General features: G+C 43.6%; 1 protein-coding gene across 4 annotated transcripts in view; it reads right to left on the reverse strand.

The window, feature by feature from the left end:
- Window positions 1–2,169: 2,169 nt before the first annotated feature.
- INSC (INSC spindle orientation adaptor protein) overlaps window positions 2,170–25,968 on the reverse strand; it is a 137,727-nt gene continuing 113,928 nt past the window's right edge. For 3 of the 4 annotated variants that reach the window (XM_033206060.1, XM_033206061.1, XM_033206063.1), the window contains 5 exons: window positions 22,793–22,971; window positions 13,704–13,770; window positions 10,314–10,469; window positions 8,853–8,929; window positions 2,170–3,456 (listed from right to left, as the gene is read on the reverse strand). In XM_033206060.1, coding sequence (XP_033061951.1) covers window positions 3,328–3,456; window positions 8,853–8,929; window positions 10,314–10,469; window positions 13,704–13,770; window positions 22,793–22,971 — 608 coding nt within the window. In that variant the 3' untranslated portion in view covers window positions 2,170–3,327. Of the gene's footprint in view, window positions 3,457–7,734; window positions 7,811–8,852; window positions 8,930–10,313; window positions 10,470–13,703; window positions 13,771–22,792; window positions 22,972–25,968 lie in introns of all 4 variants that reach the window. The other variant, XM_033206062.1, reaches the window with a different exon arrangement.

A 25,968-nucleotide genomic window follows, 5' to 3' on the forward strand; every position in this document is an offset into this window, starting at 1 on the left:
CTACCTATAACCCCCTTATTTTCCCCTTCTCTAAAACAAGTCTCATAAATCCTGTTACTTGATGGTTTGCTTTAGGCCCAAAGTAATACTGGTTGCTTTTCAGAGGAATAAGAAAGGATGTAGACTTTTCTACCTGTGCTATTATTCTCAGTTTGGCCCCATCCTAACCTTTCCCAGATCCAAGCTCTACTCTTCTCTAACCTGCTCTCTTCTCAAGAGGCTGGTTCCAGAGGATTTCATAACTGGCTCTCACCAGAGTACAAGCCAATGGGAGGCACTGGAAGGAGGTCAGAAGGTGAGAAGAGATGGTCTGGGTATTTCCGTCCTGCTGCCTCCCTGTCCAGACTCCATGTCCCTCACAGCAACTGAGTCCTATGGCTCCCACCAGATAAGCCCCTCTGCCACAACTGCAGCTCTCAGTGGACTTTATAACACTATTATCTCACTTGACCCTTCTGCCCTTAGCATGGTAAGGGCTTACCTTGGTGGTTAGTCTCTGGGCGACTCAGCACCCCTCAATAGCTCCCTTAACTCTGCGTTCAACTCTCCAAGTAGTCTCTTTACTAAAACTTTATTATTTGAACCACCTGAGTTAAACTCTGTTTCCTACTAGGCCCCTGGCTGATATATATGCACTTTCACAATAAAGGTTGCAGTGTAGGAATGTTCAACGTTATATATTATCCAAAGAGCTACTCTCCTTTAATCTCTTCCAGTTCTGTGATATTAGTGACCAACTAGCCTGATATTGAGGAATGGGCAGAACTTTGACCTTGAATGCAAAAGGCTACGATTTAGTCTTCATTCTGTATGCTTTGGGGAAAAATCACGTGCTTCCCCTCAACATAGGCCTCAGTTTCCTCACTATAAAATTAGTATTAAACTAGATCAGTGACTCTCAAAGTAGGGCCCCTGATCTCTGGGGATTCCTAAGACACATTCAGGAGCTCTGTGAGGTCAAAACTATTTTTATAAAAATACTAAGAAGTTATTTACGTTTCTCCACTTATTGACATTTGCACTAATGGTGCAAAAGCAATGGTAAGTAAAATAGCACCTTAATATGATCAAGGCAGTGGCACCAAACTGTACTTATAGTTATTGTATTCTTCACTGCCACACACTTAAATTTTTAAAATGCCAATTCCACTTAGGAATATCCTTGATGAAGCAGTAAAAATTATTAAGTGTATTAAATTCTGACCCCTGGTACATGCCATTTTAACTATTCTGAGTGATATGAAAACTGCATTTCAGGCATTTCTACTGTATGCCAAAGCAGAATGCATGTCAGTTTCAAGAGAAAGGTACTTGTGTGATTGTCTGACCTGCTGTATGAACTAGTTGCTTTTTCTATGGAACACTACCTTTACTTGAAAGAATAATTGACAAATTGTGGTTATTGAGACTGAGGTGTTTGGCAGACATTTTCTCAAAAACGAACAAAGTGAGTCCATCTCTTCAAGGGAAGCAACTGACAGTGTTTGTTGCCAATGACAAAATTTATGCTTCCAAGCTTGATAGCTTCCCAATATTTAAAAACTTTTCTGATGAGATCATAATGACATTAACAAAAGTTATTTGTTGATATCATATAATGAAAGTTGCCAATATCTTAGCATAACTCAGTGATATATATATATACCTTATTTCTAAAAATGGAAGCTTTGTATAAGGACTCAGAAGACCTTGGTTTGAATCCAGGGTCTGCCATTTTCTTGCTACTTCAGCTCCGTTGCTGCATCTGTAAAATGAGTTTCCTCTGTTTCTTCTCTGTAAAATGGGTATATAGTAATAAATGTTAATATCTATACCGAGAATGATATAAAACAAATCCATGGCACCTGGTTAATGTTGCACAAGGGTTTTCTATCATAATAATAATCATCATCATCACATTAGGTGGGAGGACCTAGACATTACCTTTCTATACAGCATATGACTTCAGCACAAAGGCTTTGGTAATAGATATTGCCAGATTCAAATCCTAGCACCACTTACTAGCTAGTGACCTTGGACAAATAATTTAATAATCTGATCATAGGTAATAACATATATGAATATACTAATTAATACTTATGTGATTATTGTGAAGAATAAATTAGATAATGCACATTACATGCTTTGCCCATGACTTGGTTCATTAGATTAACTCACTTAAACTAGTAATTGGGAATTTAAGAAATGTTTCTTGAAACATTATTATAATCATGATTTTACACAATTATATTGTGTAAATTATATCATAATATAATGGCATTAATATTTTCAGAAGGATCCCCAGATTTTTGTGATATTTTCAAGCAGTGATATTGGTAAACCAGCTCTCTAGGAAAAAAAAAAAAAAAAGCAAAAACTGTGCTTTATAGCATCTGTGAATTTCTGTGGTGTAAATACTCCCACTATGGCCAATTTCAACATGAGGGCTCATGGGGTAGCTCATGGCTACCAACATAAGGTCACTGAGTGCAGAGTTGGGAAGAAATTCCCACAGTTGTCCCTTGTGAGTGGGCATGAGCTGGCTTCAGCACACCACTGCTCTCAAGTATAGTTTTGAGGAGGAATCATTCAATAAGCCTCATCTGAAGATTCTATTCACCAGGAGATGAACAGGAGGTTACACAAAAGAAAAGAAGCCAAAGGAAGTAGGGTTTCTGGTGCCTTTGGAAGTATTTTTGAAAGTCACTTTGGTTTCTCACTAAATCACTCAGAGCTTAACCTATTTATACACCTGTGAAAACAAGACAATTCGATATGTACTTTTAATGGTTGGAAAAGATTTTGGGGAATGAAACCTTGGGAAGCAAGAACTTAGTTTATAATACAACTTAATAAGAAAATCCGGGATATATATAATTCCATTTATTGAAGAAAAAGAAACTTTTTTCCAATATATTCTACCCAATTATGGAATTCATTTTAGATTTTTGGGAAGAGCAAATATAGCTTAAAAAAAAAAAATCCCTGCTAGGCAGTTGAAATACTCTGGTTCCGAAGTTTTAAAAAACGAGGCAAGATTATATAGTAAGAGTAGAAAAAATAAGATGAAGTGGAATCACCTATGACAATCTGTCATATTAGCCATTATGAATTTCAACATCTGCAACTGAAAAGCTACAGAAGTCAAAAAATAAAAAACAAAGAAGATTCCCAAGGACCACAGATTGTTTGATGATGTTGCTCTAAGATTTCGCCCTCCGTTTATTTCACACAAAAATAAGTTAAGTATAAATAAGATGAGGAGAGCTGGTGTGTACTCAGGTGTGTTCACTGGTGCGTACTCAGAGGGGGCAAGAATAGCCAAATGTCTTTCTTCTCCCACACCCACTACACAAAACTCTCCTCCATGTTGCTGCAGAGTAAGAAGGAATCCACAAGCCGAGGCTGGACCAACTGCTGAAAGTCAGAGTCCTGGAGGCCTTCGGGGCAGACCCCAGCCAATCTACGCAGAGCAGCCTGGGGAGAAGACAGAAGAGGTGACACATATCAGACTGGGCCATGTCAGGTACATGTATTTCCTTCACCTACCCTGAAATGTGCCTTTCAGGAAGTGGTGCATTTACCAGATAATTTGGGCTGATCATCATGTTGGCCACTTGGCACCCTAGCGACCATCTTGGTCCCCTGGTCAACATAGCAACCACATCTCTTGTTCACCTGGCTTTATTTACACCTTGATCACTAAAATAGATGTCATCTGAAAGCTGTTAATAATCTTAGTAATGGTCTTTACTGTTTCCAGATCCCTAAAGTAAACTTAGAAGAGCAAGAACTTAGAAGAATTTATTCATTCATCCATAAATTCAGCAAGGTCCTATAGAAAGCACTATGGAAAAAAGAAGAAAAGAGGGGGAGAACATATTGTAAAAGTAGATAGAGATTCTGCTATTGAGAAACTCAACATCTGGCAATGGGGATGAACAGGAAAGAGAGGTGCTGGCAGAATAAAAATAAAATCACTCCCCAGCTCCCCACACAATAAGCAATGACTATGCTATTTCTGTTTTATGTCCATGTGTCCTTGCTTATATTCTTAATCTGCAAGCCAATGCTCTACTTCTGAGCTATATCCCCTCCTCCTTGCTCATACTCTTACTTGTGATTTGAAGTGACTTCCTGCTCTTGTCTATGGTTACCTCCCCCATGAAGCCTTCCCCAATTACCCTGAAGCAGAGACAGTCCATCCCTCCCTCCTCTGTGCAACCAGGGCCCCTGGGCGGACCTCAAGTTTCTCACACTTGACTGTAACTAGCTTTTAGGTATTTATCTCCCACACTAGACTCTGAGCTCCTCGAGAGTAAGGATCTTGTTTTCTATTTCTCTGTATCTGTAGCACACAACACAGAGATTGGCACAGGAATCAATAAATGTTGACTGAAAAGAAATGAATAAACGAAGTGCTTTAATACTGAGATCTGCTGATAGAGCAACCTGAAACTAAATGTGAGCTGTGCACCTACCTAGACCTGTTTACCAGTTAACTGAGGCAATGCATGTTAAGTATTTAATAAATATTAATTTCTTCCCTCTTCCTGGGCATATACACAGCAGGGAACAAGGTACCTCTCCTCTCCCATCCCTGGAAGCAAAAAGAGTGGGGGAATATCTAGAATGGCAAAAGAAGCAAAGAAGGAGGGAATGCAAACACTGAAGATCTCCCCATAGCACCTCACTTAATCCCTACATGATGTTGCAAGCTAAGTGTCATGATGTCCATTTTGGAAATAAGGAAACTAGGGCTCAGAGGGGGAAAGTGGCCTTCCAGACATCACACAGGAGTCTGACTCCAGGGCACTCAGACCTACACACACAGGTAGGATGCTGCAACCCCAGGATACAAGGTTATATTGAGCATAAATCCGCTCATTACCTAGACATGGCAGGTAGCCTGTTGCTGAGAAATCAGGCCAACAAAGTGAAAAGAGAGGATAGTTTGAGCTGGTTGCTGGGAGTCGCAGGTGCTGTCATGTCCAGGCAGGGTCAAAGAGAAGGAGCGTGTGTCTCTGTGCATTAATGAGCAGGGTCTGTGACTCTAGCAATGTGAAGTAGACTCCCCAGAACTGTCTCTAACTAGCATATCTTGACTCTCACGGAGCATGGTTTACCCCATGGGCTAACGAGGGTAAACTTCATAGCACTTTCTGATTCTTCTTGGCTCCAACTGGGAAAGATAACCCCATTGCCCTTGAGTTTTCACCATGAAAACAGAACCAGGGATTTTCTGAAGATGAGGAAATAAGGCCACCAGTGCATTTTTGCATCATTAGGGATAAAAAATAAAGCAAGAAGGGAGACAAGGAGACACAGAGAAATAGAACATAGACTTACCAAGAGAGCAAATAAGACAGAAAACGGAAATAGCCAAAAAACAGAGAAAAAGAGACAACAGAGAAAAAGAACAAGAAGGAAATATTAAAACAGACAGAGAGGAACTTGGTGGAGAAAAAAGACCAAGTATAAAAAAGAGATGGAGAAAAAAAGAGAAATCGTGGCAAAGAAAATAAAAGAGAGAGCCCTTAGGAGGAGGGGAGATAATAGGAGAGAGGTAGGGTGAGGTAAGGAGGCAGAGAGAAAAAGGAAGGGGTAGAGAGGGAGAGAAAGGAGTTATGGTGATAAAAAGAGGGGAGGGAGGGAAAGGAGAAAGAGAAACTGCTAAGAGAGAAGGCAAACCCTAGAAAGAGAGCAAAGCAGGAACCAAACACAGCAGAGAACAACAGAGAGAGAAGAGACACCCTTACCTCCCCACGGTCCCCAGAAAGTCTGCAGGACATGAACCCTACCGTAGCTCAGAGCACCCCCTCCTCAGTGTGCAGCAGCCTCAAAGGACCCTGCACCCTTGCCAACCCTTCTCTCAGCCTCTGCTTCTCTGGGAGGGTTAAACAGCTAGTCATCCTAGAATCTCATTCCCAGATAGCCTGAAAGCACCCAAGCATTAAACAAGCCTGGCAACCTACTGACAGCTGCTTCATTCAGGAAAAACCCATTCTGTTTGGGAGAGATGATCTGCACTGCCACCTTCCCAGACAGGGGAGACAATAAGCGAAACTTCCTCCCTCCACCAGAAGGGAGCCTTTGAAGCTGGAAAGGTCTTGGGGAAGAACAGGAATGGTGGTTTCTAACTCCATCTGCCAGGCTAGACTCCAAGTAAATCTCACCAGTCAGGAGACCACACTCAAATGTTGGAACATTCCTAGGGACAAATCATGGACACCCCCAAGACTGGGAGCTAGGAAAAGGGGAAGCAAGTCTATCAGTCCCCAAGTCAATTAATACATAGTCACCAAACTCAACATCCCATGGATATACAAAAAGCTGGAAAAAGTCCCCTGCCCTGGGAAGGTTCCAGGCTAGAGGGGGAAAAATACAAATCCTCCTCCATGAGTCAATGCTGGAGACCAGTGCTATAAGAGATGGGGAGAGAAAGAGCATGGCTTGGAACAAGATGGTCTGGTTGAAAAGTGCAGGCCTCTAGAATCAGGCAGGCCTGTGTCTGAATTCCAAGAGCCTCCCCTTACAACACCCGGGACAAAGATAATGGAACCTGCCTTGGACTGAGTCAAACAAAATCCAAGACAGGAGGCTCAGGTTCATGCTGTTTATTCTCTGGCTTTGCACCACACAGAGCTCCTGGAAAATTTTGTGAAGGAGAGAGATTTAGATCTAAGCTTCGAAGGATTGGCAGAATTTTAATAAACAGAGTTGTAGAGAAAACATTTGCTGGGAGCAAGGGTCAAGGCACACAGTTCAGGGTGCTCTGGCTTAGCCCAGGTGGACAGGGTCTGGAGACAGTGGGAGGTCTGCAGGCCCTAGGGATGGGTCGGAGTCAAGACTGAGAAGGGCTGAACAGGTGGACAGTGGCCCAGAAATAATGGGGAACCATGGAAAGGTTCGATGGAGATATCATGAAAGTGTCATGATTATAAACTGTCATTAGGAAAATTAACTCAGAAGCCACAGGGAGAATGGATTAGGGAGGGAGGGGTTCTCTTTAGCATCCACCAACTCATCCACAGAACAAATATAATCCCTTTTTGGCTTGAAAGTCCTTAAAGTGATTAAAGATAGTAGCCAAGCTCTTCTGTGTGCTCTCCTTCACACTAATAAAAATGATAGCAGTAATAATCACAAGCCCTCATATCCAAATGGAGCTTTATAGTTTCCCAAGTGCCTTCAATGCTACCAACATTTCCTCGGGGCCTATTCAGAGTCAGGCAGTGGTAGTTGGGTCCAATCATTACATGTTAATTTCCTCTCACTTCACTTGCTAGAACAGGCGGAATTAAGAGGATCTGTGAATTTGAATGAGAAAAAGTTACATCTTTATTTTCACCAACCTGTAACTGAAACTTAGCATTTCCTTCTATTGCAATGTGAATGCAGCAACAAACCATGGCGCCTTCACAATCCCTGTGACTTGTGATTTCCCAGTAGAAATTACAGATACTTTCACAGCCCATGAAAGTTGTTGAAAATATTTTCAAATACCATTTATGGTCTGCACGAGTCAAGATGACAATATTTATTAGACTTACTGCTAGGTCTTATTTCATGTGTTGACTAAAAAGCAAATATATTAATATATCACATATTTTAATAGTTTAATAATTTTAAATATAATTGGTTTTGGTTTTAATTCTATATATTTTATTTTTATTTTTGCATTTAAAAGATTATTCTGAAAAGGGGTCTGTAAGCTTCACCAGACCACCAAAGGCACAAGAAGATTAAGATTGCCTTGAATGTACCAAAATAAAAGCCACAGAAGGGCAGAGATTTTTGTCTTTTTTACCTGCAGCTGTATCCCCATAGCCTAGAACAGTGAATGGAACACAGAATCATTCCGTAAACATTTATTGAATAAAATGTATAGCATTGAACGACTTATCAAATGTCACACAGCTCATTAATGGTACGACCAAGACAGGTCTGATTGACTGCAATGCCCCATTGTTTCTACAACTGCAAAATGCCCATTAGAAACTCCCAGAAAAGAGATAAGCTCAGCTCAAAACGGGCTGAGGAGAGGACTTTACTGTGAGACAGCTTGAAGGATCTTTAAATCCATCACTTCCCCCTTGTGTTCTTTGATCACAAGAGCCAGCACTTTATTCTGGAACTTAAGGGTTCTGTTTATAGAGTGGCTTCCCTGCTCCTAAATGTTTTCAAATGGAAGCTACTCTACTTTGGGAGTCCTTACAGCCCTAGTAGGGAAGAATATATAGACGAAGTGTGCATTCTCTGTCTGGTACTATTGATTATTTCATGATGGACCCCTAGCAAAAAGAAGTTGGGTGGGGACTTCCTAGGATACACTTGCTTGTGTTCAAGGTGAGGATCCAGGTTGCTGCTGAATAGTCCACTCTGTCTTGTTGTGTTCCTTCTCGTTCTGTTCCACAAAGGTGGAGGGAGCCACAATGCTGGAAGAGTGCCAGCAGATGGGCTTCCTGTAGGGATAAGTGGAGGCTTTTCTCCCTTTATTCCCTTTGGAATAGGCAGGGGATATCCTTATCCTAGCTCCCATGTTCTGCAGGCACCATGACATAGACAACACCAACTAGCGTTCCACGGGAACCTCAAAGGTTCCTGTTCCTAAAACTGTAGTGGTAGAACAGAGGGAAGAGGGAGTTTCTCAGCCATCATCTTTCACACATATTACCTCATAAAATTTTCATCACGATTTTATGAATTAAGTGAAACAAATATTACAATGATCACAATCCTAAAGAGAAAAGCTAAAGCCCAGAGAGGTTTTACGGCTTACTGAAGCCAGCCACAGCACAGCCAGTTCTCCTGGCCCCCTTGTCTGCATCCTGAAGGCCAAGGGAAAAGCTGGGGGAAGACTGAGAACTCACCAGGCAGGCCACGAGCACAGCATCACTGCTGTTCCTTTCTGATGGGGATCTGCAGAGCTCAATGAGACGGGACATGCCTGTAGGAGACACAGGGAGAGCCTCAAGCCCAGGATGGGGCCCAGTCGGGCCTGACCCAGAGGTTCTGGGCCTACCTTGCACACCCAATCTGCCAGAGAAGGGGGCTGAACCCACCTCGGGGAGTCTGTGGTGGAAACTTTCTATTCCCTCAGTGGTGAGCAGAGCCTGGTCAGGGTCAGGCCAAGCTGAAGCATCCAAGCCAAATCCACAGATGTGGGTTAACATTTGAATCTTTACCAGACAAAATTCCTAGCTGTGTCTTTTTTTCTCAAATGCCAATTTCAGCCAGAAAATATACTGTGGCTAAAATAACATAAAACTATAGACTCTACTAATATTTCCTAGGGCTTTACTGAGCAGAGTTAAGTGAATGACTTAGCTTTGCAATGCAGACTGACTTCTTTCAAACTTTAAGAAAAAAAAAAAAACCTCATTATACGATAGCAGTAGAAGGTATGGAAATGCAGTCTGTATGTCCATCCTCTGTAATGTCTTGAAGGAGCAGAAACCCTCTGCTGCCCCAGGCTGTCCCTCTGGGTACCTGGAGGATTGGTGACACTGCCATGCCTTTTCTCACGCTTCTTCCTGAAAAGCCCTTTCTCAGCCTTCACATGGGAGTAACTTTTACTTACTTTTTCAAACCACAGCAGAGGACTCGCCCCCTTGTTAAAACATTCTTTGACTCACCCAGATAAACATGGGCTACTTCTTGTGCATGCCAAATGCACCACGGACATGCTTTGAGTGTCACTCCCATGATACTGAAGTGAGAATATCCCTTTTTTTATTTGTCACCTCCATGAGGCTGTGAGCCCCTGTGGTCAGGACAATGTCACATCCAGTGTTACATGCCCAGCACTCAGAACAGAGCTTAGCATAGGGTGGGTGCTCTGAAAATATTTGTTGGGTAAATAAGTGACTAACTGAATGAATGAGCATGTTAATGAGTGAATTAATGGATGAGTTAATAGTGAATAATGAAGTCATGAATGGGTTAATGAATAAATGAACTAAAGGATAAATTAATGGGTAAATGAATGAGTAGATAAGTAAACAATTGAGTATATGAATAACTGAGCAAGTGAATAAATGAATGAGTGAATGAAATAATGGGGTTCTTATTAACAGTCTGCAGGTGAGTCACTGTTCTGGCCAACTTTTACCACTCTAGGTCCTTTCTCCCTCTTGCTTCAGCTCCAGGTTACAAACTAGACTAGGGGCTGCAACCCTGAGCCTCCATCCCAGCATTTTCTAGCCCCCAGAGATAGGGCTTATGCCTGCCAGCCCTTGCCCTGTGTCCACTGTTGCCACCATGAAATCAGAGCCGCTCCCGCCCCCAATCCCCCCATTCCACTCCAGTCACAGCCAGCAAGCACCACTCACAGCTGAGCCGCACAGCCTCCCGTGCCACATCTGGGTCTCGGCTGAGACGAGCCAGGGTCACTGCAGCTTTCTGCTGGACTCGCTCACAGGCTGCCACCTCAGCAGGGGTCCCAGACCTTGGCTTTTCAGACAGCATGCCCATGATGAGCTGGACCCCTAGGCAGGAAGCAAGGAACAGTTGGTACCTACCCCCAGCATGGAGCCTTCCCCACGGGGCCAACTGGACAGGTGGCTGCAGGGTGCAAGCAAAGGCTGTCAGGATGACTTCAGGGATCTCACCCACAGGGCAGAAGCTGGAGAGGGCTATTTCTCCATGCCTTCTACTCCTGAGGGTGTCTTCATGTACCAAGTCACTATACTTGGGAGGAACATCTGAAGACATCTTTATTTTTTTAGTGCTATCATTGAGTTTTACTCAACACTGTGCTAAATGCCTAGTAAATGTATAATGCCCTAAAACCTTCCAGTAGCCTCATGTATTTGGTACCATTATAATTCCATTTTGAAGCCCAGAGAGAAGTGAAGTGTCTTGCCCAGTGTCACATGGTTAGTAGTTGAGGGAGCTGCTACTGCAATTCAGATGTAGCATCACATTTAGGATTAAGAAAACAAAAACGAAAGAAACTCAGATAACTGGTTTCTCTACATCACCTCTTCACTTCTGATACTGGCTGCATCTGAGACAGGTCCAGTAGTGATGAATCCCCCAGGTAAGAGGTGATCCAAACCTAAGCTGGATAACGACTAGATCAAATGTTTTAGAGTGAACTCAAGCTGGAAAAGGGTGTAGTAGTTAGACTGAGAGATTTCGACCTGAATAATCTCTGCTGAGAAGCCTCCTACCTCCCCCTGAAATCAGATTTGTCTTCTGATTGTTCTAGAAACCACACCCATATCCACTCATACCTCCTTGCCTTTACCCAGTCTTTCTTTCTACAAGGGATGCTGTTTTCCCTCTTGATGCTCCATCTAAAAAACTCCATCCTGCAGGTGGTAGTAAAAGTTCATCTTCTGTGTGAGCTGTTGCCCAACTGCCCATCCCACACTCCCCTCTTCTGCACCCAGTGGCTCCTGCAGCTTAGAACTTGAGCCAGACGTTACCCAAGAATATAGTTTTGCTTCATTTTGTTGCTCCACGCAGTGTCTACAATTTTTTAGATTTTTGATAGTGTGCTAATTGGAGGATTTCTATAAAAATCTAGATTTCTGACTTCTGAAACTGCCTCTTGAATTTTAACCCTAGGCCCTCATTTCTGCATAACAAATTTTTAAAGCCTATTATGAGTTCCTTCTTTAAAAGAGATTGATCCTGTCTCTGGTGAATTCACCTCATCCATTTACATTACCTGTCTGAATTGTGTAGACATCTAAGTTTGCAACCTGTGATTTAGACCATGGACTCTCAAAGCCCAGCCTGAACAACATGATTTGCCCTGTCCAGAGAGGCCTGTCTTCCAGTAGACCCCAGTTGCACTGACACCTTTGTTGGTTCCTCAAATCCTGCCCTGCTTTGGAAAATAGCTCCTTCATTAAACTCTCTTCAGGTAAACCCCGTGAGACAGCCACTGTTTCCTGAAAGAGCAGAGGGTCTTAGCACAGTGCTCATTCTGTGCCAGACAATCTTCTAACATGATTCATGTTAATCCTCACAACATCCTTATGAGGTAGGGATTATTTTTATTTTACTGATGAAAAAACTGAGAGGTCATATGGTTAGTAAACAACAGTGCCAGGATTCAAACCCACAGAGTATGGTTCCAGTTTTCAACCTCAGTCACCATGACAACCTCCCTCTGTTGCATTATTCTATTGTAGATGTTATATTTCTATCATATGTCACTTTTGTTAAGTTGTGCTCTCTGTCTAGACTGTGAGACCCTCTAGGACAAAGGCAGGGATTTAGTTATCTCTGTTCTCATTGTCTAGCACAATGCCAGGCACATATTAGGTCTCAATAACTGTTTACCGAGCGAGTCAGTCAATAGCACTTTGTGAACCATAAAACCCTCTACAGATGCCAGATATTCCAGTCTCAAATTTACAGGCCTTTGGAGACCCACTCCCACTGAACACTTCAACATAAGGCTCTGTAAGTGCCGAAAGAACAGGGCACAGATGCAATAGCTCAGCTTCATGGCCTCAGCTGGCTCAGCAAAGTTTCTCATTATTAGCTCAATCACATAAAATTAACACAAAATGATGTCCTTCAATTAGTAACAGAGCAATGGGGGATGGGAAAGTGTATGTTTGTTAAGACAGCAGGGAAGCCTGGGAGAAGGGGGTTTAGCAAGAGCAGAGGCAGCGGGCCCAGGCTCCCAGCTCACTCCGCCTCATTAGCGTCTCTGGTTTCCAACCGGTTGCTAATTGCTCCCTTATTTCCCAGTCACAGGAAGCCCTCACCATCTCTGCTCCCAGCTGCAAGGCAGCCGCCTTGTCCGTTGGCAGAAACAGCTTCGATCAGCTCCCAGGCCAATGAAACCTGGCCCACCCCACCTGGACCTCGGTGACATGTTCAGCACCAGATGGAACAAGGGAGCAAGTGGGAGAAGAGATGCTCTCAGTGAGGGCTCACGACATTCAGGTTGCTCTGACCTGCTCTACCACTCACCCCTTCCTCAGCTTTCTACTGCAGCCAAATCCAATAAGATAGGAACAATTTAAAGTTGGAATGTATCCCTTGGCAGGAATAGATTTTTTTATTTGGTGATCTTAATGAAATATTTGCCTTCTCCTCACCACCTTATTAAGATACCAACCATCACCACCCCACCCTGATACTATCCTACTCTTGTTCCCTGCTTCATTTTCCCCAGGGCACTGTCACACTATCATCACTGGACATTTGCTATCTTCTTATACATTATCTGTCTTCCACTAGAATTTAGGCCTCACAAAAGCAAACAAATATTCACATATATAGGCCCAGTTGCCCACATACAAGCACACACATATATGCTCATGCAAGCATGGAGACACGTGTACCTAATTTTTTTTTTTCTTTTTTGAGACAGAGTCTCGCTCTGTCGCCCAGGCTGGAGTGCAATGGCGTGATCTCAGTCCACTGCAACCTCTGCCTCCCAGGTTCAAGCGATTCTCCTGCCTCAGCCTCCTGAGTAGTTAAGATTACAGGCGCCCACCACCACACCCAGCTAATTTCTGTATTTTTAGTAGAGACGGGGTTTCACCACGTTGGTCAGGCTGGTCTCGAACTCCTTACCTCAGTTGATCCACCCACCTCTGCTTCCCAAAGTGCTGGGATTACGGGCATGATCCCTGCGCCCAGCTACATGTACCTATTTACATACCCGCACAGGCATTCACACAAGCACAAAGACCAGTCCCCTACATCCAGATAATTCACATGACATGTACAATGCTGCAAAGACATACCATTCTCCTGAATGATGTCAGAGGCACACTGCTCCAGGACAGACATGTTTGCCAAGATGGTCACAATCTGGAAAAGAGAATTTAGAAACTGAGAAAATGAGCACACCTGATCCTAATGGTACTCCCTACAGACAGGTCAGACAGGGGCTACAAAGCTTCCTTTTATCCTGTGACTCCTTCCTGTCCACCAGGCCTATCCTTCCAAGGCATTTTCTTCCATCATCATGGGCTCCTGCCACCCAGATGTATTTCCCCGGTGACTAATACCCATTTATCAGCCTACGGCTATAGCATGGCTCCCAAGGGCCCCAGGACACCCTGGAAAGACTAGCATAACCCTGGGTGAAGTTGGGGCCCAGCTGTCTTTCTGCTCTGGTCCCCAGTCCTGAAATGCAGACAGAACAAGCAGGTCCCTGGCCCCTCAAACTCCTCTGTGCTGGCTTGTCCTCGATAGCTAGCTCTTACTGTGGATTGAGTTCTTCCATCCCAGCTTCTTTCCTGAATACTAACCCTCACCTACTTTCAACCTGTGATGAATGAAGGCTAAGGTCACGTTAGAGGGCATCAGTAGGAAGGGGCAGCATTATCAAGCATTGGGTATTATATGGAATCTGATGAGAAAGTGCATACTCAGCTGCACGTTACAAGTCTGTGGCAAGCCTCACTTATCAGTCATCGCTGAAAGTCTCTGCCTGTAGGAAAGCGGTATTGACACCAGGTGGACAGTGAGTCTCAGTTACAGCTTTATGGGTTGTAACCAGCCTCACCTGAAACGCCTGGTACAGTCAAGGGAGAAAAGAACTCACAAGCACAAACTGGATTAAGGAATGGCCTGACAGAGGACTCATTCCGGAGACCCCAAACTGCAAAAGGGTGCCAAAATGCTACTAGAATAGATTGGAAACATGGCACCTATTAACTCAGATACCACCCACAACACCACTCCTGACATAAATAGCAAGAAGAAAATTCACCCACTTTCACAGAAATGGACAGTGCTCTCAAGTGGTAATTAAAATAAATAATTAAATTAAATTAAAAAACAATTCTCACTGATACAAGCCTCTGTCTCTTGAAAGGTTTCTTCAAAGCTTGCAGGATGGTATAAGCAAAGGTTGTGCCCCTACCCCCTCCTCTGAGACAGCAGTTGACAGTCTACTGAGTACAATTCAGGCAGCTAAAATTCTGAAACTGGATAGTAATGTGATGTCTACCAAGAAAGAATATTATCTACATTTTAATTACTCTGTATAACAAATATCACTATTTTACTCTGGATAACAAATACATTTAAAAATGTCTTCTTTTAAACAGAAAGGAAAAACTTTACCATATCAGTAGAATATCTCTCTCTCTCCTTTCCCTCTAAACACATGTTGGAAGGGGATTCCGCATTCTTAAGCTGCTGCAGCATGTGTGTGTGTGACAACCCCTTCCAGCTCAGACCCCATCAGGGGCCTGGTTGGATGAGCATGACTACAGTGGGCTGCCAGAGGAAGGACAGGAGAACACTCCAGAACCTTTATCCTGAAAGCATCCCTGTACCACCAGGTGTTTTATGACAGGGGTGATAAGCTCCTATTTGCAGTTAAGAAGATAATAGGACTACAGGAGGTTTAGGACCTAGAGGATCTTTTACTTATTTATTTACTTATCTTTGTACTTTTTAAGATCGTGTTTGTGGGCTCAGTGGAAGGAGTTAGAGGAAAAAGCTGGGTTGGAAATTTCCCCAAGAGGCATCGTTTGCACATTCTTATGAGGGAGGAGGTACATGGCCAAGTCTATGTCAGTTTAGAGTTTATTTGGCTATCTCTGGGCTGTTAGCAGGAAGTATGGACTCTATTTCCACCACACAGGGGCTGCGACGTCCCACCATCACCAGGCTGGCCTCTCTGAATAAAAACACTTACTTGACATGCAGATCCATGAAGGAAGGAGGGAAGGAAGGAAGAAGGGAGGAAAAGGAAGGAAGGAAGGACAAACTAGGAAAAGAAAAGGAAACCTTTGTCTGCGGCAACGAGTTCATTACACAGTAATTATTAGCCATGTCACAGGCACCACGTAGGTCTTTGTGTCAGACTAATTTAGATCCTGTTAATGAAAATTACTTCCTCCTTACAGAGCCTGTACCCCATGTGGTTTTCTGGAGGTGCAGATGAAGTATTCAATTAAGCACAATTTGAATAAATGCCAATTATGCCCTGCTTTGAGTCCCCCTTGTGAAACATCCATTTGTGCACCATAACACAGAGGGGAAAGAGGTCAATGTTTATCCTCACAGTCAAGTCCATGGGTGGGATTTTAGGGACAACTGTTTTACCTGGTTGGATACAAGTTAGCAATGCTGTCAGGGGGCAGAGTGCAGGAGCCAGGCAGTTTCCCCAGCCCAGGCTAATTCAGTCTCACCTGATGATGTTCAATTAAGTTCTATTCCATCTAAGTGAAAGGGCACCATTCCCTCTGCAGTTGTTTGGTGAATCCAGAGGACATCACCCTTGAGAGAAGTCCTAGGTAAGAGGTCAGTATAATGTAATAGCTAAGCATGTAGCTCAACCTACATCTAAATCCTGGCTCTATCACATTTTGCTATGATCTTGGCCATGTTACCTAACCTTCTATGCCTTGGTGTATTCATTTTCTATTGCTGCTATAACAAATTATTGCAAACTTAGTGGCTTAAAATGACATGATTTTATCTTGCAGTTCTAGAGGTCAGAAGTTCTAAATGAGTCTTACATAGTAAAAATCAAGGTGTTGAGAGATCTTCATTTATTCTGGGAGCTCTAGGGGAAAATCAATCTCCTAGTTTCTCTTTTCCAGCTTCTGGAGGCTGCTCTCATTCTTTGGCTCGGGGGAGTATATCCTTCTGACCTTTGCTTCCTTAATCACCTTTGATTCTCTGACTCTGACCCTCTTCCCTCCCTCTTACAAGAACTTCTGTGATGACACTGAATTTACCTGGATAATCAAGGATAATATTCCTATGTCAAGATCTTAACTCAATCGCATCTAGAAAATCCCTGTCGCTATATAAAGTAACTTATTCACAAGTTTTGAGGATTATCATGTGGACATCCTTGGGGGCCCTACCATAAGAAATAAAAATAATTCAGCCAGGCACTATAGCTCATGCCTTTAATCCCAGCTACTCCAGAGGCTGAGGCAGGAGGATCACTTAAAGCCAGGAGTTTGAGATCAGCCTGAGCAATATAACAAGACTCCGTCTCTAAATAAGTAAATAAATAAAAGGTATCTTTTAAGACCTGTATGGGCATTCAGTGAGTTAATATCAAGCACCCTTTGTTAAATAAAATAAATATGGTTCGCTCCGGTCAGGAGAACCTGAAAGGACTCAAGCCTTGACAAACTGTGTCAAGAAACACTAGCCAAGTAACATGCAGCACTCGGGGGGCTGAGCATTCGTGTGGCCAAGACACGCTGCTAATGTGAGATTCCTTCCAAAGGGGAGCCTGTACCAGAGCAGGTCAACCCTTCCCATCAGAGGAACAGCAAAGTGTGTATTCACTACCTTCTCTGGCATTTTCAAATTATTTTTTCTTTGGCCTCCAAAGACATGAAAATTAAGGCAGACAGGAAGTGGATCCAGGATAGCAGGGGACCTCCCATGTCACTGATTCAAGAAGAAATGCCCCTGTGTGGTAGGAAGGAGGTTGGTGAGGCCTTTTGATGTCAGCACACACGGAGGAGAAACACTTGTCTGCAGGCCAATAAAAAGGTGTGAACCAGGCCTGCCTCACATCCTAGCAGTGTCTCAGCAGTCTTCCCTCCATGCCACTTCCTCTACCAAAGAGCAGAAAGAATCCAGACAAGGTCATTGATTTGTAGAATTAAGGGATCTAAGGGAAGAAAGGTGTGGTCTCTTTGAACATACTTTCTTTTCCAAGGCTAGAGAGGCAAGAGAGCCCAGGAGAAGGTACAGCCCTCTCCTCTTCTGCTCTCTTTTGAGCCTCTCCCTCCTGCTGGCAGACGTGGCCCAGGGCCCAGGGTGCAAGACCTGAGAGGGCTGGACAGGTGTGGAGACTAGGAGAAGGGCTCCTGCCTAGACCCAGAGACAAGCACATGGCTTCTTCTCTCTGGTACATGGGTCTTCTTGTTGACAGGACCTTACTACTTTCCCTTACTACTAAAGAGGCAAGACTGGAGGGCTAAGATTAAGGCTGAGGAGACCGCATGATAAAAGCCATAGAACTGTTTTGGATGTCAGTCCTGTACTGCTGGTGAATAGGCTGAAGGGCTCTCCTGAGTGAAGCCCAGCTCTCTCACCCTGGGGATTACACGAATGTTGGGCTGTAAGCCCACAGTATTAGAGAGCGTATAAAGGTCAGACCATATTCTCTGTGCTTGGTTTGCCCTTGGCTTTGTAGGGAGGGGCTTCTGGTGCAGGTCAGGACAGGGTGTTGGGATCCTGGATTCCTCCAATGCTACACAATATCCCTGATATGGTTTGGATCTGTGTCTCCACCAAAATCTCACGTTGAATTGTAATCCCCTATGTTGGAGGTGGAGCCTGGTGGGAGGTGATTGGATCATAGGGGTGGACCCTTCATGAATGATTTAGCACCATCTTCATGGTGCTGTTCTTGTGGCAGTGAGCGAGTTCTTGTTGAAAAGTGTGAAGAACCTCCCCCTTCACTCTCTCTTGCTCTTGCTCCTGCCATGCGATGTGTCTGCTTCACCTTTGCTTTCCACCATTATTGTAAGTTTTCTAAGGCCTCTCCAGAAGCCAAACAGATTCCAGCTTCATGCTTTCTGTATAGCCTGCAGAACCATGAGCCAATTAAACCTTTTTTTTTTTTTTAACAAATTACCCAGTCTTAAGTAATTTATTTTTATTTTTATTTTTGAGACAAGGTCTGGCTCTTTCGTCCAGGCTAGAGTGCAGTGGTGCCATCTTGGCTCACTGTAACCTCCATCTCCTGGGCTCAAGCCATCCTCCCACCTCAGCTTCCCAAGTAGCTGGGACTACAGGTGTGCACCACCATGCCTGGCTAATTTTTTTTTTTTTTGTAGAGATAGTATGTTGCCATGTTGCCCAGGCTGGTCTTCAACTCATGAACACAGGTAATCTGCCTGCCTCAACCTCCCAAAGTAATGGGATTACATCAGGCATTTCTTTACAGCAATGTGAGAACAGTCCAATACAATCGCCACCACATTAACTATATTTCCTGACCCTACCTTCCTGTTCCAAAGCTTACATTCCCTGTCTCAGACCCATCCCAGTCTCTGGTTCTGTTAGAGAACCCCGTCCCATTCATTATTGAGTATTCGCTTTGGTTCTAAGTACTTTACAAGCATTATCCCATCTAATCATCATAATGACATGAGGGAGGGAGCAAATGTTATTATTCCCATTACACAGATGAGGAAATTGTGGCTCAGAGAGGTAAAGTGATTTTTCTACTGTCACATAGCTGGGAAATGGCAGAACCAGAATGTGAACTCAAATCTGTCTGAACTAAAAACCTGTGCTGTTTCTAATATGTCACATATGTACACAACAGAGCTTTATAAACTATAGAGAGATTTTGAGATGTGAGTCAAAAACGAAACCCTTAGTGACTGGCATTTCCTGATAAATGGTATTCACAGTGAGGTCCCAGAAATGTTACAAAATCTAGTCATTCTAAAATGCCAAACAGATGAGGTATTATTGTGGGAAGTATATACTAGCACTCCTGCCCTTATGAAAGCAGTTAATTCCTGAAGGCCACAAAAAGTCAGGCTCAGTAAAAATCTCTATTATATATTAGACAAGATAATCAGGTCTCTTCCATCCTAGATTATCGCTGCTTGACAGACAGGGCAGAAGTTCACCAACACATTTGGAGGTAGCCCCTTTCCTATCTCCCCCTGTCAGATCTGTTGCTGGATTCCATGGATAGTATGGCTCCTGAAAAATACTTCCTAGGCATGAAAGCATAGGACTATCCACGTTGCTTGTCAGATTTTTCAAAGGCTGACCATATCAGCTGCAGCCCATGCCACCTTCTTGTAGATTAGCCAAAGGGGATAGAAGAGCCAATGTCCAAGGCTGCCCTCACCAACATCCACACCCCAAGGGTGGCTACAGGATAGGCATACGCAGCAACGAGGCTTCTGTTGAACAAATTAAGTGGACCTGGCTTGCCAGGATGATGGAGGGGTTCTCATTGTCCAAACAGAGGTGGTCCATATAGATCCAAGACCAAGAGGTTCCACACAGCATTGGCGTCACTGGCAGATTCATTACCGGAAGCCTCATGGGGCATTTAATCTCCTAAGTATTTCAGGGGGTGGTGAGCACTTCAAAACCTAATTCATCTTCTTTGTCTTCATTACAGAGAGCCCTCTGATCACCTTAATCCTCCCACTGCCACAGGAAAGAGCCATTTGTTTCTTTAATGGGTACACTTTCACTAGCTAAGTGGTTGTTCTGAGCCAGGGCAGAAGGTGAAGCCATCCTGAGGACAGTGGGGGACGTGCCTGGCTCAGACAGTGGAGTAACATGAAAAGGTGCTGACTCCAGGTGCAGAGAGAACTATCTGCTGGCAGCGTGGCCACATTTTCTCCTCACCCTGATCTCCTTTTCATAGGACTCAGTGAGGCTTCAAGAGGGGGCTAGTCATTCCTTGTGATAAGAAGGGGACTTCTACACATAGAGACACAGGACGTCCAAGATGGAAGAAGTCATGCCCATTTTACAGATGAAGGAACTCCTCTCTGGAGGTTCCCATTCAATGCTGTGTGCCACACATTCAAAGGCCAATTGTAATAACATTGACAGTGGCTTCCATTGATTTAATAGCTTCTATGTGCCAGAGTCTGTACCAAGAGTTTATATTTATTAATTTATTTAACTCTTATTTCAACTTTGTAAAATATGTATTATTTGTTTCCATTTTACAAATTAAGAAAGTGAGACTCAGAGTGAATTGCCCAAGGTGACATGATTATTAATAGCAAAAAAGCTTCAAACTCAGGTTGTCTGAATCCAGAATTCCTTGTCTTATTGCCTCACTACTGGATCTTGTATGAAATGACTAGGGTCAGCCACAGGAGAGGCAATTGAAGGTGAAGGCACCTAAAATTATGTCAAGTAGATGAGAGACCCAGCAACTGGAGGTATCTATCTGAAGAGAACAAGAGCATGAGTAAGGCAGATCACAAAGGGTAGGCCCTCCTGTCTCCCTCCCGACTACCAAGGGTAGACATGGGGCATGTCTCCCTCAGGAGTCAATCAGGCCAATAGCCAGCCAGGGTACACCACTCTATCTGTTACTGTCACACCTTGTCTCTATGGGGACTTCTCCAACTCTTAGAAGTAATAAGATTAGACTGGAAAGGAAGTCTGGAATCATACATATCATACATAGTTTGGAGGGCCAAGTTGAGGATTTTGGATAATTCACTACTCATGCTCTTCTTTGGAGCATCACGTTTAAAAAGTAATGATATTCACCATTTATTAAGAACTCAGTAGAGGCTAAGCCTTATATCAGGTCCTTGTATATCTTATTACACTCACCCTAACAATAACCCTGCAATGTAGACATTAATGTCCCAATTAATAGATGTGAAAATCCAACAACCAAGAGCCTTTGACTTGCTCAATGTCACTCAGTTGATAAATGGCCCAGGCAGGACCAACACTCAGTCTGTGGTTCAACAGCAGCACCAGCTCCTTTCTTCAAAGATAACAGCAGATGAGAGTCAAAGATCAAGGTCTAAGTCAGGATTTAAATTTAATCCTCATTTAAATGCTAGCTAGCTGCCTGCCAACCATTTAATTTTGGGGACATCCTCTTGAGCCAAAATATTCTTATCTATAAAATGGGGCAAATATCACCAGTGTCACAGTATGTTTAGAACCCTCATATACAAATGCTTAGATACTAGAAAATTCTCTCCGAACAGGAGCTTCTATAGTCAGCTGCCCTTTTACAGGCGATTCTAAGGATAGGAAATAACTGACGAAGTTCGGGGAACTTCACCAAAGGCACCAGCTCTACGCTAGAGGCCTTAAAAAATCCTAGGGAAATACAGAACATGGATCATGCCCTCAGAGGAAGAAAATTACATGAAATAATTAAGAGGAATAAATGTCATTAGATAAGTCAACACTGCATTGTGAGGCATGAATTCTAAGAAAAGGAGGCAATTCCAGAGAGCCAAAACCATCAGGGAAGGCCTTCCTGGAGCTGCTGGCATGGGACAGAAACCAAAGCAGTTTCAGTTAAGAGATAAGGCTGGAAGAGGTGATGTTGTGGGGGCTAAAATGCAGACAGAGATAAGCTGAGTTGAGGATGAGAGGATCATGTAACTTAGAGCTCAGGTACTGGGAGGAATTTACAGACCACCTAATCTACCACCCCTACTGCTTGGTGGTGATGTGGGAGGCCAAGTGTGGCCAGAGGTGAAATGGGATAAAATTCTAGAACATCAGAGTTCAAAGAGCTTTTAAAATACCCCCATTCTATGTCTTCGAACACTTTTAGTAGTAAAACCCCTTTTCTACCAAAGAAAAGCTTTCACGGAGCTCAAATATACAAAGAAAATTACGACTGATGTAGAGGCTGAGGCCCCGAATGAAGGTTCTGCTCCAAGCCCCTGTTTCTCATAGAGGTAAAGAGGGAAGCAGTTCACTATAGGGTTCAGTGTCAGATGGCCACCAACATGACCAGACACAGACCTTCAGAGGATGTCTAGGCACCTTCTGTGAGTCTTTCTGTCTCCAAGAACAGGCAATCTGAACAGAGATTGAGGAAGGCCCTATAGTGGCTGGGATGGGCAAAGCAGGTAGGAGATCTCATAGAGAGGCTTCAAGGTCAATGAGAGACATGGAAAACATATTCCTTTACCTTCCTGCAGCATGTAAAACTCATAATGGGATGGGTAAAGAGGGTAGGAGGTCTCAAAAAGAGGCTTCAAAGTCAATGAGAAATGTGGAGAATATTTACCTTCCTATAGCATGCAAAACTAACAGTACCCCCATGCTCTCTCCCCTGCCTCAGAAACTAAGCGCTGGACTCCTAACCTCTGTCTCCATGGCCATGGGCCCTGGGCTCAGTGCCTTCTGGGCATCTTACCTGGTCCCGAGTGTAAGGCGTGTCCACTCTCTGCTTGTCACTGCAGGCTTCCAGGAGGACCCGGATGGCGTTCAGCTGCAGGAGCATCTCGCAGGCCATTGTGTCAAAGAACGTGATGTTGGCAAGGGCCGCAGAGGCCAGCAGGAAGACTTCCCCTGATGAGGCCTCTTGGCACAGTTCTGGATGGCAACGAGAAAGAAAATAACTTCCGTGCCAAGTGTTTTCATATCGGTTGTCTCATTTGGTTCCCACAGTAGCTCTGGGAGATCTTTTGAGCAGGTGATATAATAGCCATTTTACAGATGAGGAAAGTGGCTACTAAGAGGGAACAGTATCTGTCTACACAGGTGGCAAATGGGATTTGAAACCTGGTATGTAACTCTACTCACTCCTTCATCCAATAAGTATTTATTGAATGAAAACTATGTGTCAGGCACCACCGGGGTCTTGGGATGGCATAGTGAACAAAACAGGTCAGGTCCTTGCCCTTGTTGAGCTCACACTACACTAGTGGGCAAGAGAAAATAAACTTTAAAAAAATTACTATACATAATTACAAAGTCTGAGAAACATGAGGGAGAAAATAAACAAGTGCTAAGAAAGAATAACTAGCGGTCTGCTGAGGTGTGCAACAAAAGGTGTCCCTAAGAATGTGACTTTACAGCTGAGACCTTAAGGGAAGAAATGGGCCAGTCATAAAAATACTTGGGGAAACAGAATATTCTAGACCAAAGGAAAGAGAGATATCAAGCCTGTGAGTCGGGAAGGAGCTCCCAGTCCATTTGTGTCTCCGGTAATGCACACTAGCCTGCTGCTAAGCTTGCCTTAAGGAAGAGACTAAAGGTGAAACAGAGAGACTATACCCCTCCAGCTGACATCAACAGAGCTTCGGTGCTTCCTTTCAGTTCCAGGATAAGGGTCATCTGGCAGCAAGAAAGTCCTATACCAAGTTTCTGAATGTCAGGCTCTTTATCTCTAATCCTAGTGGTCCTAGCTTAGCCCTACCAAATTCCCCCATTTACCATCTGTAATTGTACTAAGGGCCTTTAAGGAGCAGAGTGACCTCATCCTTCCACCACCTGACACATCCCCCATGGGCTCCACAGAACCTGGAATGGATGCCCACCAAAAGAGGAGGCATAGATGGGCTCTATCCATGGTGCTTCCCCCATTTCAGTGGACCTGACATCTGGCCCTCAGCTCCAACTTGACTACCAATCAAGGTACTTCTCCAGTCCAGTCCCTCTCCTACTGATAACACCTTTACAAAACCACAGCAGGCAAGGCCATACTTCAGAAAAAGAGTCCCAGGAGAGAAAGAAAGTTCGGGAGACAAAATTGAGCTATCTTCTATCCTGGTCCCTAGTTCTTGCCTCCAGACAGTCTATACTTCCAGGTTCTGATGCAACTGCCACCTCTTGGTACCTACCTGTGAATGCACACTCTGATCCCTACCTTTTAGTTTTAGTAGTAAAACCCTTTTTCTACCAATAACATTAGTCTAACACCTGCAGTGGGCCTTGCACTGTGCCATTAAATTCTGAATACCCTCAAATTAGAAAATGATTGTCCACATTTACAACTAGCTGAATCTTAGAGAAGCTAGTAGTAGCAGCAGCTACCATTTATTGAGTGTTACTCACTGCTGTACATTTTTTTTTACTTCATTACATCATTTAATCCTTAAAACAATCACATTTTTATCACTACTTTGTAAATAAAGAAATTGAGGATTGAAATGTTAAGTGATTTGCCCCTGGTCTTATGGCCAGTAAGTAACTCTTTGAGGCTAGAATCAAATCCAGGTCTGCCTGACTCCGAAGTCGCCATTCTTTCTACACTCCAAGTTGCTTCTGGTCTCTCAGCCTCTTTGACTCATTCCCAGCAATGCTTCCACAGACGTGTGTTTCGGTTCTATCAGGAAGGTAATGCCTCCCTCTGGGCAATGCTGCTCCCCACAGCCCAGGTTTGACCATTAGATAATTCAAACTCTTGATCCAACCACCCAGGACTGGGACAACAGATTAGCCAAGGTATTAAGAACTCTGATTTCCTTTATCCAATGATTGCCCTATCCTCTGATTTTGGGGAAATCACTGGAGTCCCCAGCCCCTTCCAGGCCACCTCCCTACATCCAAGGTTTTGGGTGAGTCTACAGAGCTCATCGGCCCACTTTGCTGTAAGATTCCTTCTAGGTCCTAACACTCCCCCTCATTCTCATTCAGTTGCTATTGCTGCTGACACAGCAATTATTAACACTACCAACTAAGTGCCTTTTAATTTTGCTGCACATTTATTTGAACTACAGTCTGAGTCACCTGGGATGTGTTAGGAAGATTAAATTGAGGATTCCAGTGACTCATTTATAAATGTTTCCAGGGAATGGCAAGAAGTTGGAGGGCTATTTCCCACCAAAGAACAGAGCTCTGGCTTCCTGCCCAGAAGATATCTGCTGAATCTCAGCGTGGACTATACAATGCGTCTTCATCAGGATGAAATAAATAGGAAGATTCTTTGGCTCCAGGGAGAAACCCAGCCTAGGCAGTGAAGCAGGAATGAATATATGACAATAATGAAAGGTCACTTTGACTATATGTACTTTCATTTATTTGATAATGTTTATAAATTGAGAGATTTTCTATGAAGTTTACAATTTTTGTCTTATCTTTAAAAGTCTGTGCCTTTCCTACATGGTTACAATCAACTGAAACTTACCAGTGACTACCCCTTTAGACAGTGCATGGACTTTTCAATTTGACACAGGACTCAAACACCTTTATTCTTCCACCTGGCTCTCTTCAACTCATTTACGTTTCTTACTGGGCTCTGGTGGATGTTGAATATGAGACTCCTGGCCTAAGTGAGTCCTAGTGCTGTTGTGTGGCCTTGAGAAAGTAACTTAACCCCTCTAGGCTTAGATTTCTTCACCCAGAGAGTATGCTTGGAACTGTAGGGTCTCTTGAGCTCCCCCGAGCCAAGACTTTCAACAATGGGCTTCCATGTTTTCTCAATTTTGAATAAATGTGGACATTGGCAAATTGATTCCTCCCAGTCGGACCTGTGAGTACCACTGCCCCCATGACTAGAATCAACCATAAAGTCAATTTAACTGATGTCTCCTATGTGCAAAGTACTTGCAGATCTCCAAATTCTGGAGTTAGAAGGACCCTTGAGAG

The sequence above is a fragment of the Trachypithecus francoisi genome, unplaced genomic scaffold (assembly GCF_009764315.1).
Source record: "Trachypithecus francoisi isolate TF-2019V2 unplaced genomic scaffold, Tfra_2.0 Lachesis_group8, whole genome shotgun sequence".
NCBI lineage: Eukaryota > Metazoa > Chordata > Mammalia > Primates > Cercopithecidae > Trachypithecus > Trachypithecus francoisi.